We start from the raw sequence: 15,598 nt of genomic DNA on the forward strand, positions 1-15,598 counted from the left end.
CTAATGGCCAAATGAGAAATAGCCTTCAGGGCTTCTTACTCCAAATGGAAAAGAGGATATCAATATCATTTAGGCTTGACTTATAATCAGCTAATATTTTTTTTCCTGATAAGGCTAAGTGGAAGAATAGAGGTTACAAACCCAATAGAGAACTGACATGTGCTTCTTACACTGAAACAGAAGAACAGGGATCTTCTGTTTTCCACCTTAGGATTTCCTCTTTTTTTGTCCTAAGTTTTACAGACCAAAAAAAAGGAAGGAAGCTGGGGGCAGGGGGCAAATGAAGAGGAATAGGGAAGAAATAGATAAGTAAAGAATGTTTAAGAAGTTTCCACTATTAACCATGAATAACAGAGCAGCTCTGCCAACTGTTGTTCATGAAATTGTTTCAAAAATACAGAATCATATTTCTTCTTTATCAGAGAAAGAGGAAACAACCTTAACACCAGAAGGAGCACTTCTAAATCCTATGCAAAGACACAAACTGCATGTCAAGCCCTGTACTCTCTCTGTACCGACAGGCCTAGTACAGATGTGAAGAGAGGAACCATGCAACCTAGGAAAAGATGCATACCCCTTGAAGATACAAAGCATTATTCAACTTTATTTCTTATCAAAACTACCACTATCATTTGCCAAAAAAAAAAAAAAAATTTACAACCTGTGGCCCATCTCTATCCTGCTTTGTTTCAAGCAGCATACCTCAGGGCTGCACCTAAAAGTCTGAGACTGCTCCTCATAGTTGTACCTATGGATTCAGTGGTTCATAGTGATACCTCTGCTGACATTTAAGTTACCCCATGCTATATTTTTCTCCAAAAGATAAGCTAGTGCACTTAAAACCCAATAGCCATCTTCACACAGGGCTTTTCTCATAAAAAAATTAATAGCCATTATTTTATGGGTAATATCACCTACAGAAGTATGAATGCTACTTCATGGAAGTACAACTACTGCATACTTATATAGTCTATAACATAACTCCTGCTTGATTAAGGATCAAGTTGTTACCCATTAGGTTTCTATAATAAAAATAATGAAATAATAGAAATTTACACTTAGCCCATGGAAGAAAACAAAGCATCAGAAGTACTGATGTATCCTGTCCCAGTCTGCCCAACATCTTGAGGTATATACTCACCTCACTACACTACTCAGGAGAAAAGTTAAAATAAGACTTTATGGAATAATCATTTAATTTCTGCACTAAAACCTGTAATTTAAGAGTTGCAAAAGAATAAAACATTATCCTGTTATGTAGTAAATGATTTATGACAATAAAAGAAAATGCCTTGCTATAAAAACAATGAAGGAGAATTCCATAATTTCTATTATGGAAAAGATCCTATTATGCAGTTATAATGGCTTATCCACAGTGTGTATAGATTCCCACTTACTCCATGATAAGTATTCATTGAAATGCATCAGTATACACCCTTATAGTTAAGGACTCATTTTGCATTTCTAAATAAAACTCAGAAATCGTAAGTTCAGTACAAACAACAATAAAATTCAAATCAAGAAATGCCAAGCAATGGATTTCAAAGGGCACCACATTTCTTCTCTGCTGCAGAAAGGACTGAACAAGCAGATGATTCAGCATTAGACCAGCGACCACCTACTTCCAGAGCCTTGAAAGCACAAAAACATATACTTGAAATCCAGTAACACAAAAAGCAGAACTGAAATAAATTTATTTCTCAAACACCTTGAGTCTTGCTAATTAACAGCTCCATTTTCACTTTTATTACCTCATCTACTAGTGTGGTTTTCTATACACAAACTATGAAGAAAATAAAATTCTTTGTACTGAGTAAGCACACCTTACTCACTTTTAGTTGAAGTAACTTCAGCAGTTACTATTAAAGTAGATAAATAACTGCATGTGAATCCAAAAAAATAAGTTGATTTGGTTCTTTAACTGGAGAAAGATGAAAGGTGCAATTAATATCAGCGAGGGTTTTTTTCCTACAGTAAGGCTTTTGATTTTTTAATACTGCAATTTCTTACTCAAAACAACAACAAAGAGCAAGCACAATACATGACAGATTGCAAAATCCAAGCTTGTTTCTTTGTCCCTATAGCACAGGTGACTTTCACAGCTACACTGTTTGCAGCTCTCCTGTTCACCTATGAGCATCTGGAAGTTAGATCAGCATTATTTTTAAACAAAACATTTCAGGTGCCCAAAAATGCAAAGTTGACAAGTTACCATATAATCTTTAAACTATATAACTGGGAACATATATTCTGAGTAACCAGGAAAATGCATTATGAAGAGAAACTGCAAGCAGCTGACTTTGGTCTCTTGTCATTGTAAAGATCTGAAAAACACATTCCTTTAAACATGCCAATGCAAACTAATAGCAAATCATTGTGGCATCCAAGCATCTTTGGTTGCTTATCACGCACTGGTTCTCATAAAAAGATCTGCTTCTGCTAGTGAGTACATTTCCTAAATTTCATCTCTCAAACCTGTCAAGCAGGGTGCTTCCAACAGACATATGAGAGAAGGAAAATTTGGGAGTCAGTGTGGCTGACAAATGGAATAAATAGCATTGAAGAGAAGTGCCATTCAGTAAAGACACATAAGCAGAAATCAGCTGACAAATACAGGATGGAAGAACGACTGTCTAGACAACCGTAATCCGGAAAAGGAGCTGAAGGATTGATTAGCAGTTCCCGACTGAATGTGAGTCAGTGCAATGCTACTGCAAAAGGAAAAAATGTCACACCAGGAATGACAAGCAGACAAGACACATCACCTGAAGCACACACTAAGATGCTCATGCTTTACCTGATAAAGTTTCCCTGCCCAGTTTTGAACATAGATCAATTTGTCATAGATAAGAACATATCATCTGCAAGGAAAGAATGAAATAACTGGAACTACTTCATACAAGGAAAAGTCCTGGCAAGTCTTCATATACACATAATGAAATATTCAAGAGAAAAACTGGTCCAGTGCTAAACACTTCCTAGGTAGTGAGATTGCTAAGCACTGACTATAGAAGTTGTAGATGCTCTGCTATCAGCATTTTAAAAACCATACGGGCAAATATGCTTCAGAAGTGACAGCTAGAGTTGACCTGACCTTGAGAAAGCAGTGCAGATTAAATCTCTCAAAACTCTTCCTAAATATTTTTATATATTTCTATTGATTGCCTTCAGGAAAAAAAAATAAAAAGCAATCTTCTGTTTGTCTCTAATGCTAGAGACATTTAAGACTAATTAAACACATGTGACAAATAAATAAAAAGAGACATTTCCCACCAGGTTAGTCACCTGGCTTCTAAATCACTGGGAAGTGGATGATGGTCACCTCAAAGTCATTCTGCCCAGCTCCTCACAAACAGATCGCAAGAAAATGAAGAAAAGTAAAACAAAAGGTTACTCAGTGATGTACAGTTACATGCAAAAAAATCCCACAGTAACAAAAGAAATTCCAGACTGAAAATGATGCAAAACTTTTGCATTTCAACCATTCTGTGAAGAACCAGGCTTTGACAGGTTATCAAGTTTGTTCCCTTGTACCTTCACAGAACCAACAAATCCAGCTAAAAAAAAAAAAAAAACAACACAAAACACAATGTTTCTAAAAACCAAAGAAATGAAGTAACACGTTTCCCAGGGGTGCAAACTGTCTGCTCAAAGTGCCTTGTCCCAGTTGCTGAATACATTCAAGTGTCACAAATGATCCAAGCAGTAAAATGCTCTCCTCAGGATTTTCCCCAATCCCAAAACTCAAATTACTGAGAACTTTATAGAACAAAACCTACACAGTGAATTACACTCAGAAATGAGCTGGGAACTATGGAACATCATAGAAAACATTGTCACAGGCTGCAAACATGAAACTCAAGTTTTTTCTGAAGTTTCCTTTCTGGGGTACAGGTTAGGGAAGCAAAGAGATGAGTCAATGGCAGACACTCTTGCAGCAGTGCAAAAAGCTGCTGAGATCTGCATGGTAGGAGCTCAGTAACCAATTATAGCTTCCTTGACAGAGAAGTTAGTGACTCCATCTCAAGCTGCCTGAGTGTGCAGAAACAATCACAGATTACATTAGCCTACATTAGATTAAAAAAAAAAAATTAAAAATCTCCTTTTCCACAGGGAGAACACATTCTCACCTTCATGGCTTACATCATTTAATTCACCATTGTTCTATCATGTTTTGGATAAATCCAGCCCAGCTAGTAGCCTCACAAGTCCAACAGTGAGAACGGTTGTAAAAAACCCTCAATACAGCCAAAGAGGAAGAAAGAGTGACATCAGTATACAGCTAACTATGAAATAACCACCACCTTCAGAAATTGTCCTCAGTAGCTCCAGATATATAGGGAATAGGAAAAATTTGGGTCTCTGAAGGGCACTACTTGACATGTTAATGAGCCAGCTAGCTCTGAGCTATCCTTAGGAAATAGTGAAGACATTTAAAACATTGCAAACCCATAAGGAAGTATACAGATTTCTGGAGGCAGCTTTTTAAAATTAGTTTTTAAAATCTTGATTTAGCTTTATTTCAAGAAATTTTCACCACCTAATTTGTTTAGCCTAAGACTATTCTTATGACCAAAAATTTCTTAAGAAACTCAACTTCATATTCTGTACTCCAACAGAATACAGTCAGCAAGTTTTTTTTCCAAAAGCTGCAGGTTGAGATAATCCCATTTTAAAAGACATTGAAAGTTAATGCTTATATAAAAGACTAGAAAAAATACCACCTTTATTTGACTGACATACTAAATTGATATAAAAGCCTCCAAGACAAATGTGTCATGTGTCAAAAATGTTCCTATAGAAAATGTGTGGGTCTTTGTGATCTCAGATTGCTAGAACTCAGGGAATATTTCATAAAGGACTCCCACTGTCCCAGTGAGGCAAAGGGAGCATTGGTATCCTCTCAGCCTCATTCTTGGAGCCCCATGGTACCTCACCTCCACTTGTTTGCAGGCAACCAGCCCTACAAACAATTACAAGCTGTACCTAGAAAGCAAAAATCACCCTTCAACTGCCCCTCAGTTAAATGAGCCCACAAATACCTTATATTTTGCCCTGCCTCAATTCTCAATAGCTATTTAGACAGCTTGGTAGAAGTTTAGGATACGGCTCATTTTTAGTGACAATATTAGTCTAAGACAAAAATACAAAGCGAATTCCAGATAGAAATGTGAAGCACAATTAATGGAGAGGAATGGAGGAAATAAGGCTTGATTGAAGACTTTATTTGTACTGTTTGAAGAGGCACACAGGAAAAGCAAATGAAGTGTTTATGTTTAACAAAACACATTATACCATGCTACTGACAGAGCTACTGTTGAGCTAAACAAACCAAGTTCATTTACAGTAAAATAAGGGAAAGGGATAAAAAAGGGATTGCAGCATGGAGATAAGGATATCTGCTATCTTTCAACAGGACTGCTAGCAAGACTATTTTGGCTGCAACTCAGAACAGGACACAAGCCAATTGATTTGGCTTTTGTCTATGTGCAAGTCAATACTGCTCCTGTGATCAACTAATAGGCCCCTGTCTTTTTCCTCCTACGAACCTCAGCTTACAGTACAAAGCCATTTGAACATTTCACTTCTCCATCTATAAACTAGGAGATGCCCAAACTTCATGCCCCCTCTCAGAAAGGCACATTTATGGCTTAACCACACTAAAAATATAAATCACTATTTCAGCTTGGCAGAGTTGAACTGGTATATTTTGCTGTACAAAATGAATTTAGAATGACTTCAGCATCTGGATTGCCATTCTGCTTATAAATTAGGTGATTCATTCAGCAACTGTTTTTAATTATTCTCCTTAATTAATCTTTCCATCCTAATCCAAAAAAATGCCTTCCAGAGAAATACTGAGAAACTCTGTGCTCAGTGAAAAAGGGTAAATCACCTACTTTGCAGAAAACATAACTGCACTCTTACAGATTCAAGTAGATCAAAGAAATCAGATTATATGGCAATATGCAGATCTGGTGAGACAAAAAGAAAAACATATCCTGAATATAGAGGATGAAACAGAACTTGTATCTTTACTCCAAACAGCAGCTACAAGGTAATTATGTAGTCCTGTGATTTATTTATCACAGCTAAAAGTTTCCAATACGCACCAACCAGTAAGAGTCTCTTTTGAAAGCTGCACTTACTGCTTTGCACCCTAAGCTAAGCAGTCTTAAATGATTCATTTTAACAAAGTGTTTTATTATTGTTCTAAACAATATTGGTCATTGGTTGGACTCTATTATATTGGAGGTCTTTTCCAACCTAAATGAATCTGTGATTCTCTTGGGTTCTGAATTCACATAGATCAGTATACAGTATTTACGTACGTCACTCCATTTGACATCGACCAGATTTAAACACTATTAACAGCAAGAAATAATCTTACCTCTCCTACCCTTTCATCAGCATACTTTGTGCTGAATACTCCACATAACTGACCACAGGATCCTTCGCACAATGCCACCACAGCTGAAGGTGTGATTCAAAACATATGCAATTGCGAAGTGAAATATACAAGCTTAACCTTCTGTTCTGAAAATACAGATACCAAAACCCAGACAAAGCAAGTTCTCAATATGGGAGAAATATTCCTATTTCACTTAAACATCCTGAGGGATAATACAACATAACTGACAAAATCTGTAGCCTTGGAAATAAAAACACATAACCATAGTACAAAGGTGGCACATAAAAGTGCAGTAGTGTTCTCCTCTTAGCAGCATGAATGTCTACCATGAAATGAACAAGCACTGTGTCTGCCTATTAGTAAATGAACTCGGACTTAAGCAACATGCTCAGTGAAAAAAAATCAACCAGATATCAATAGCTAGCAGGCAGAAGTTAAAAAAATTATAGAAAAGAAGATTATGACTTGAATTACCTACCCCTCAAAGTCAGATCAGTCAGGCTGTGCAAGTGAGCAATAGCCACCTGGTTACCAGCAACCCTTCAGTGCAACCAGGTGGCTGTTGTCTGGTTATTCATCCATTTTGGCATCACAGTAGAAATGTGCAGAACACAGCATGTGCTGCAGAATTCAGACTAAAAATGCAGATGAGGTCTGATGTTGATGCAAGTCCTGAGTTTTGCATAAAGCATATATATGCTTGGTACAACTAAGCGGGATTCTCAAAGGGGTTTCCTAACGCACCCATTTTACCAGAGCAGATAGACATAGAAGTATTAAAATAGTTGTTTGGAAATATAATAATCTTATCAGTAAAAAAAATAAAAGAAAACACATAAGTTGGTCTGTGATGCAAAACGCAAGTTTGATTTATGAGGCTCACTTTATATAAAGTTTAAATAATTATACAGCAAGATACAACCCTTTTTCCTGCCTCCCCTCCCACGGCTATGTAGTACAATAGCTTACAGGGTAATTGGGTGTGAAGATTTTGCAGACAGCACTCATCATGCAAGTGAGTGAGCACATAACATAAAAAGCAGTCCAAGAGAAAAATTAAATTACATTAGGTTAGTATTTCAACATTTTGCAATAGTCATATTGAAATATAATATAATTCCCATCCTAGGAGTACAGAGAAACCAATTTGAACAGTGGCTTTTTGTTACTAGCTTGAATAGCCTTTGGAAGCCAAATGACAGAAAACCAGGAAATGAATTTAAATAAGAATACACATCGTTTTGGTGACTATATTATATTTGCATAAATAAAGACAATCTTTGTAGTGGACTACATTTTCTGGTTGATCCAAAGGAAGCTCTCTATTGAGAAATTGCAACTGTATCTCTTTAGCAGGAGTAGGATTTCAGCGACACCAGCTCTCATAAGCAAGGCAGAACTGAAGAGCAATTCGCCTCTAAGTACCTGAAAAGGGTTACTAAACGTAGAAAAGCTTACTTAAGGAATATCTCTTAATTGATTAGCAACGATGGGATAGTTATTCAAATAGGGGGAACAATTTCATCTGCTTGTTTTCAGTATAAGAAAGAGTGATTTTTAGCTCATATATCGGGAGTGGAGGGAGAATGCTTACAGTTGTGAAATAGCACACTAGGATCAAAAATAAAAATAAACAACAAATAGACGGAGAGGAGGGCTGCAGCTTGAAATACTTGACTGCTAATATCCAGCATGCCATTCCAGGGAGTCCCAGAGTGGTTTTTAAGCCTCTTGCCCATCCTCGTAAAGAAAGGCGGCTGGCAGGACTAATCAATATCTTGCAACCCAGCTGTGACCTGACAAATAAAGAAGTCAAGAAAAAAAAAATCCCATCGATGATCTGTGTCATTTAGCATTCGGAAGACGGCAACATCTGGGCTCAACTCCAGATGGGACGGAGCGGCCCCGCGCTCTCGGCTCTCCACAGCGCTGCTATACGCACACACACACACAAAGGAGGTCTCCGCGCTCCTCCCGCTTTTCTCCAGCGTGAACAACTCCGCGTTCAAATGCGACGTAAACACACGGAGAGCTGCCTACTACGCCGGCAGGTCTGTACAACAGTTCAGCTACATCCGTGTCAGAGGGGGCTATTGTCCGGGAAGAGCGGCCGGCGCTCACCGGGTGTTGGCGTAGGCGGTGCCAAGAAAAATAAAATCACTGCGAGTCTCTCCGATCACGCCGCAAGTCAAACCCGCGGGCTTCAGAGCCCTGCACCGGGCAAAGGGGAACAAACAGGCGAGGCAGCGCGGTTCCCACAAGCGACACTTTGTCTGGTTTCCAGTGAAGCAGTGACAAAACCCCCGACACGCGAACAATGCCCGCGGCCCCGTCGCCGCTCGTTGCCGGGCCGCCGGCGGACACCTTCTCCCACCGGGTCGCCGCTCCCAGGGATGTTTTTAGGTTGCTTTGTTCCCCGTGAAACGCCAGCCTTTTCACCCAGCGCCGGCAGGGAGAATCGAGCGCCCGCCTCGGAGACTGGGGACCGGCCCCTACCCCATCCCCTGGCAGCAGCGGGAGACGCTGGAGCCGCGGCTTGGGCATCGGCCGCCCTTTGTTGTGCCCCCGGGGAAGGAGCCGCTCCCCCGTGCCCTGACGGGACCTCGGTTCCCATCGCAGCGCTCACACGCGCAGCGGGAAACGGCAGCAGCGCCCAGCGGGGCGAGCCCGCTCTGCCCGGGATGCGCTCCCCGCCGGCAGCGCCGCTCCTCGCCCCCACTCTGCCCCGCTCGCCTTCTCTTTCACTCACCCACGCCGTACTTCTCGTGCTCCGTGGGTAACCACATGCTCGCGGCGTGCGAGAGCCCGTTCCCCCGCCAGCCCCTCCGCCGGGAGCGGCGGCGGCCGGCAAGCGCGTCCGCTGCCCGGGGCTCCCGCCGCGCTCAGCCGCGGTTGCCCAGCCCCAGCGGCGAAGGCATTGTTCGGGCGGGCGGACCGACTGAAGCGCGCTCGCCGGCAGCCACTTATATTCCCCGTCCCGCTGCACGCCGGGGAACGTAGTGCCTCGATGCGGCCGCGCCCCTCGTCGCCCGCGGCCGCGGGAGAGACTACGAGCCCCGTCTGGCTCCGCGCTCCCCGCCGGGGCGGAGCGGGGCGGAGCGCGGCTCCCGGGGGCCGCCCCGCGCCGCGGCGGGCGGAGCGGTGGCGGCATGGCCGCGTCCCGCGGGGCTGCGGGACCGGCGGCGCGGGGAGGTGAGTGCGCTGCGGGACGCGTGGGGGTCTCGCACTGCTCTCCCCCACTCCCCTCCGTTCCGCGATCCCGGCTTGGACGGTGGGACGGGGCTGGCGCAGCCGTCCCTGGGATGGGGTGCGGCGGACACGTGTCGCGCAGCCGGGAGCGCCAGGGCCCGGCGCGGTGGGGCTCGCTTGTCGCCCGTCGGAGCGAGGATCCGCGAAGAGCCGCGGACAGCTCCGTACCCTCCTCCCGCTGGTTACAGGGACTTGAGTCGCTCTGGTCCTACTGATGCCAGTCCTTCCACTTTGGCGCACCGAACTGCGAGGACAGGGAGAGTTTCCAACAGCAAGTCGAGGTGGAGAGGGAGTTGAAGCCGGCAGCGCGCCAGAGCGGAGGGACGTGAGGCTGATGGTCCGGGAAGCAGTTTGGCTTCTCACGTGAATCTGTTTGTCAGCGCGCACATACACAGCGGTAGTGCAAAGCAGGCAGTGCACAGCAAGGAGCACAAATGGGCCATGGGGAATTACTGCAGTGATAAGCCAGGTGCCGTAAGCAGCAAGAGCAGGGTTTATGTCTTTGTCGAGAAGTCTGTATGTCTGCACCGTCCTGAAAGGAGTTTAGCTAGAGCTCACCGTAGAAAAACTGCAAGAAATCCTCAGGCTACACTGGTCCTTTTAAGAGAAAGCTGGGTGTTTTGAGGCAAGGGCAACAGCCTGGGTTATATTTTCTTTCTGGTCCTGTGGAAAGGCACAGACAGTAAAAACGGAGAAAACCAACGATAATGATGCTGCTTTGCAGGCCTTACCAGATACAAGTTATCTCTAAAATGATTATGTCTGGTTTTAGAAAAGTGTTCTCCAATGAAATCAGTATTCTGAAGTGGTATCTAGAGATTTTATGGGTTTCTTTGGTTTGATCCAAATGAAAAAAATAGTTTAATGTTTTCACACTTAAGAGAGTAGCTTTCAGTTCAGGTTGACTTTTAACTTATGCTGTCAAGTCATTAATAATGTGAAGGACACAGTGAAAGGAAGTCATGTGCAAGCAAGCAATTTCAAATCTAGAGTTAGAGCACTTTTATTCTGTGTTTGGGCCTTTGATAGTGAGTGGTCTTTTAAGTGACATTTGTGTTGTTTGTCTAGTATGTGCCCTTATTCTATTCATAAAAGTAATATCAATTTGTGCTAGTAGTTAGAGCAGTAGCCTTGCCTTATTTCTGTGTTACAGTATGTTGGTATGAACCTCATACAAGAAAAGCCAGACCCTTTTAGAGCATTTCCACACTGGTCTAATTGCACCTGGAGGCAAAGCTATGCTGTTTTAACTATTGGAAAGAACATGTGCCTGAGACTGTGCAGCTCTTCTGTGTATACATAGGTCTGTGGACTACTAGAGATGATGAGGTTACCCTGAGGTTTTTTTCCAATAACTCTTGTAAAAACATTGGCACCAGTTCAAAGAAAAAAAGGAATTTTTTTGAGGAAACTGAAAATTCAGAGGCCTATGCTGTTTTCCTTTTACTGAGCGCAAATACTCATTGAAATGACTAGTGGACTTTCTCTGTCTTTGCTCCCAAACTCACTTTGCACCCCCTGGCAGATAATTTGGAGTCTCTAGGTAATGAAATATGTAAAAATCACTGTTGAAAATCAAAACAATAGATGTCAGGTTAAATTAACTTTTATGTTAGCCTATAGACTTTCATGTACATCCATGTGCTTTATCTCCCCATAAGACAGGTCTGCCAGCATGCTGTCTGGGAGTCATAAAATTTTGCCCCAGCCTTGCAACTGCTGTCTCATGTTAACTATGACTGACTTCAGCATTAACAAGGACAAAGGCAAAAGTGCCCAATAGCTCAAACAGCCTTTTCAAAATTATTTGATTACAACACAGTTACTTAGGGTCAAGAGATCTTAAGAGTATAAATCACATTGTCTATGGACAAATAAATACTCCACCCTAATATTTATTATTTCTCTGCCTCTGAACAAAATCTTTATTCATTCAGAGGTTTAACTTCTACAAAAGTATTCTCTCTAGCAAAATCTTGTACTTGCATGTGCACCTGAGGTGTGTCACTTACTTGGAGGCAGCATATAGGAAAATTAAATAAAATACTATTTCCTGGTTTGCTGATTCTATTTACTGGAAAGCCTGTGTTTTTATATTCTAATCCAGGACAGTGTTGCTTTCTAGTTAGTTCCTTCCAGCAGCCTTCACCAAGTGGCTTTTAATAAATATATTACTGTACTGTCCACAGTACAGTTTGTTCAGTCTGCATATCAACACTTCTTACAGCAAAGTCAAAGGATTTTAAAATGAGTATTTTTTCTGGAAGTGTGTCTTTCATTGTTTTTCATCGGTAATTATAGTTTCCTACGCAAGGTCTTGTGCTCAAGTGCTTTTGAACACATGCTGCTGGGGGTGCACCATGTCCAAGCACAACATGTTACTCTGATTCCTTCCATGTGTCTCTCTCATACCCCATTTTTAAGAATATTCAGTTTACTCTGGAAAACAAAAGTTTAACTGATCTTGCACATGTCTACTTTTTTTTTTTTTTTGCTCTACCTAGAGGATACTCCAGTGAGAGCTGGTTTGTTCCTGACAGTACAGCCATTACTTCTTTTGCTCAATTCTTTAACTTCTGTTAAGGATGCTATTAGAGCTGCTCAGTGCAGTGGGCTCTGGAATGCAAGGTTTTCTCTTTCCTGGTCACTGAAAGGTAGTCCCATGTACTCTCAGACCCAAAGAATTTCTCCATATAGGTTAATGGATGCATTCCTCATTAGCTTTGCAAGCACTCCCATTGAACAGGCCACTTTGTGTATAAGTGTGGATTCTTAAGTCTGTTTAAGTCCATTTCATAAAGTATACAAAATTCCACTATCACCTTCTGATCCCATCCACAAACACCCTCAAAAATACCATAGTACATATGATAGTCATGCATTTTCCCTTTACTATCAGTGACAAAAGTTCATCTTGACCCTGTTCAAGCATGTCTGAGTAGTTCCTTTAATGCCATTAGTTCCAATATTGGCAGAGACAACTTACTGTCTCTGTTTTCACCTGTTATAACATTTGTGTGCAATCTACCATTTTCATTGTTATTTTTTGTTTCTTTTATACTGAATAGTCCTTAACCAAATAACTGATGGACTAGATGCCTTCCCAGACCCTGCTTCCTTATCCTACCACTCCTGTTCAGATCAGACTGAGTGCTTTACTTCTTTCCTCTCTAAAATATCCACGGCATGCATGGTGGTGAACAGGGAGCTGCTGGCTGCTCATGTCTGTGGGTGAAAACTCCAGCAAGGTGACAGAGCACACAGCTGACTCTGCTCATCTCTTCATTCTCAAGAGATCCTCAGACCTTAGCCTGATAAGCAGCCCATGTGTCTCTGCCCATTTCTGTTTCATGGGTTTAGAGGTTGATATCCTCTCAGTACCCTTCCTTAAAAACCCCCACCTGTTCCAAATGATCATAAATGTGGTTGCGTCCTCAGTTGTTTTCCCACAGGGCACTTTCAAGAATCCAGAACACCACTGGTGATCTGTTTCTCAGGTTAAATCTTTGTGTGCAGCAGAGAATTTCAGGACCTGAGGCTTCCACCATACTACAGATTTTGGACAGAGAGAGAAGAGATTCCTTTTACTAGTAGGCATTATAAGTTCTGTAAAGGATGCAGAATAATCATTGTGAACTGAACAATTAGCAATTACACCTGGAGGACAGGTTCACTAATTAATTCTGGAAGTGCAACAAAATTTATTTTAATATGATTACCAGAATGGATCTCCTAAAGCAGTATTATTTAAAAATGTTTAAAGAGCCTTTTTTGTGATTTTTAATTAAAAATTCAATCTCAAAGTAATTTTAAACATTTACCGAATAAGCAAGTGGATCTTTTGGAGGACTGGAAATTACTAAATTATTGTTGTAAAATCACCTTTTATGTGCTTCTCTGTTTGAAAATTGAAAAGGCAGAATCCTTTCATGTAACTGTTGCAGTAATATTTTAGTGGTTTTAGCCTTCACATCACATTTCTTAAATAACTGACAGTGGGAGAATATACAAGTGAAACTAAATATTTCATTAAACAGGTCATCATGGCTTAATAAAATAAGTAATGGATTGTATTGGTTGGTAATAGAGATCTGAAGTGCCCACGATTTCTGCCATAATTTTACAAATAATTGTGTTGTAAATGTGCAGTGTATTTTACCTGAAGACAAGGGGTATCCCCACACCTCAGCATGAATGCATAATTTCTGTTAGCACAAGGCATAGGATATGTTGTATTCCCCAAAAATACCCGATAAAGACTTCCTATTTGGTTTTCTCTGAATTCAGAAAACTTTCATAGCTTAAAAGCAAAGATGGGTGGCCTTTATCTTTGTATTTCATTCCAGTATACTGAGCCAACTCTTGCCCTCTCAGTCGCAAGTGAAGGCTTTGATACACGAACAAACTACGTTTTATCAGCTCCTCTATTCTCTAACCACAGCTTATTTAGAAGTGAGCTGCTTCAGACTGATGGGTAAGCAGGTACACGGCTTTAACATGGCAATCTGTTTGCCTGTTAAAGCCTTCAAGTTCCTTGAAAACTGTGCTCAGTCTTTCTGTTACCTGCAGTGGAGCAGGAATGAGTGGTGTTTTATCAGTCCTCAAACTGATGAAGACGTATAAACTGTTTCTGTGTTGGCAAATATCTGATTCTTACCCCCAAAAAGCTTTCTCATCACTTGAACAAATAATAGATGTGAACATGCTTTATTTACATGTAGAGGTATAGGCTAGAGAGGTACGTCAAGTGTTTTGAATGTTCTGAGTGTAACACAGATGCCAGGATAATTCGTTATGCCTCTTGAAACACCTTGTTCACTGCTCTTGTTTTTACTGGGGAGTACTGGTTTTCTGGAAAGCACCAAAGTTATAGATTCTTGTCAGCAATGATGACTACCACGGGGTATGCCTGTCATATAAGCAGGTCTTAGAGTTCACCCTTTGAGACTTTAGCCAGCTTTCTTGATGAAGGGATGTAGGGTTTAAACTAGCATATGGTTGTGTATATGAACAGTAGGAAAGGAAGAAAAAAACTTAAGTATTATGAAATTACAAGCGTTAAGTATTTTAACTTCAGTATAGGGTAAATTTGTCTATCCAAAGAGCCTTCATTACCTTTCCCAGCCCTTAGTGCTTCCTTCCACTGTGTCCTGCCTTGAAACCTCTGCTAGAACTCTGCGACTTTGTGTGACCATTTATATCCTAAAACTGCAGTTGTTCCCAGTCTCTCTCTGAGGTTTTTGCTTCACATTCGTATCCACAAACTCCCAGCAGGCTGAATCTGGGAGAAAAGCCTGAAAGCATTTGAATGTCTTTCTGTGGGCTTTTTAAAGTAGCTTTAAATATTGCATCAATAAAAGCCTCACACAATGCAGGAAAGAACATGACATTCAAGAATCAGGAGAAAAAAAAAATATTGTGAGTTTTGTACAACTTTAAAGCAGGTCTGTGCCTGTGAAGAGCTGGGCACATCATCCTGACTAGTGTCTCACTGAAATCAGGGAAATGTGTTTGTAAAAGTCTGGGTTCTCTGCAGAGTTGTTGTCTACAGTACTTAATTACAGTCACTTGAATGGAAAAAGCCTAGTGTTCAATGACCTGATAATTGTTGTATTAAATAATGCATTAGTCAGTACCACTAAAACCACATAACCAGACTGAAATTACACTGTGGCATCTGTGCCTATGGCAGGGGGCAGGTTGGAACTAGGTGCTCTCTTTTAGGTCCCTTCCAACCCAAACAATAGCAGTCCATGTTAACTTTTAATGTTTCCATAGGAAATTATATAGCTGCAGTAGTCCAATCATTGATCCCAAGACCTAATTTTCCAGCAGGTGTTTCCATGATCACTGCTTGTTTGCCATTCTGTCCTAATATTCTGCTGTAGTAGACCTTTAAGTTAGAAATTGTAGTACGTGTTTTGTCAGTAGCTTCAG

General features: G+C 41.2%; 2 protein-coding genes across 2 annotated transcripts in view; one reads left to right on the forward strand and one right to left on the reverse strand.

The window, feature by feature from the left end:
• Nucleotides 1–9,234, reverse strand: part of DOCK4 (dedicator of cytokinesis 4) — a 218,982-nt gene extending 209,748 nt beyond the window's left edge. Inside the window, exon 1 of the mRNA XM_053942036.1 lies at nt 9,162–9,234. Coding sequence (XP_053798011.1) covers nt 9,162–9,198 — 37 coding nt within the window. The 5' untranslated portion in view covers nt 9,199–9,234. The remainder of the gene's footprint in view (nt 1–9,161) is intronic.
• Nucleotides 9,235–9,546: 312 nt separating this feature from the next.
• ZNF277 (zinc finger protein 277) overlaps nt 9,547–15,598 on the forward strand; it is a 41,432-nt gene continuing 35,380 nt past the window's right edge. The window contains exon 1 of the mRNA XM_053944097.1: nt 9,547–9,604. Within this exon, the coding sequence (XP_053800072.1) occupies nt 9,562–9,604 (43 nt within the window). The 5' untranslated portion in view covers nt 9,547–9,561. The remainder of the gene's footprint in view (nt 9,605–15,598) is intronic.

The sequence above is a fragment of the Vidua chalybeata genome, chromosome 5 (genome assembly GCF_026979565.1).
Source record: "Vidua chalybeata isolate OUT-0048 chromosome 5, bVidCha1 merged haplotype, whole genome shotgun sequence".
Taxonomy (NCBI): domain Eukaryota; kingdom Metazoa; phylum Chordata; class Aves; order Passeriformes; family Viduidae; genus Vidua; species Vidua chalybeata.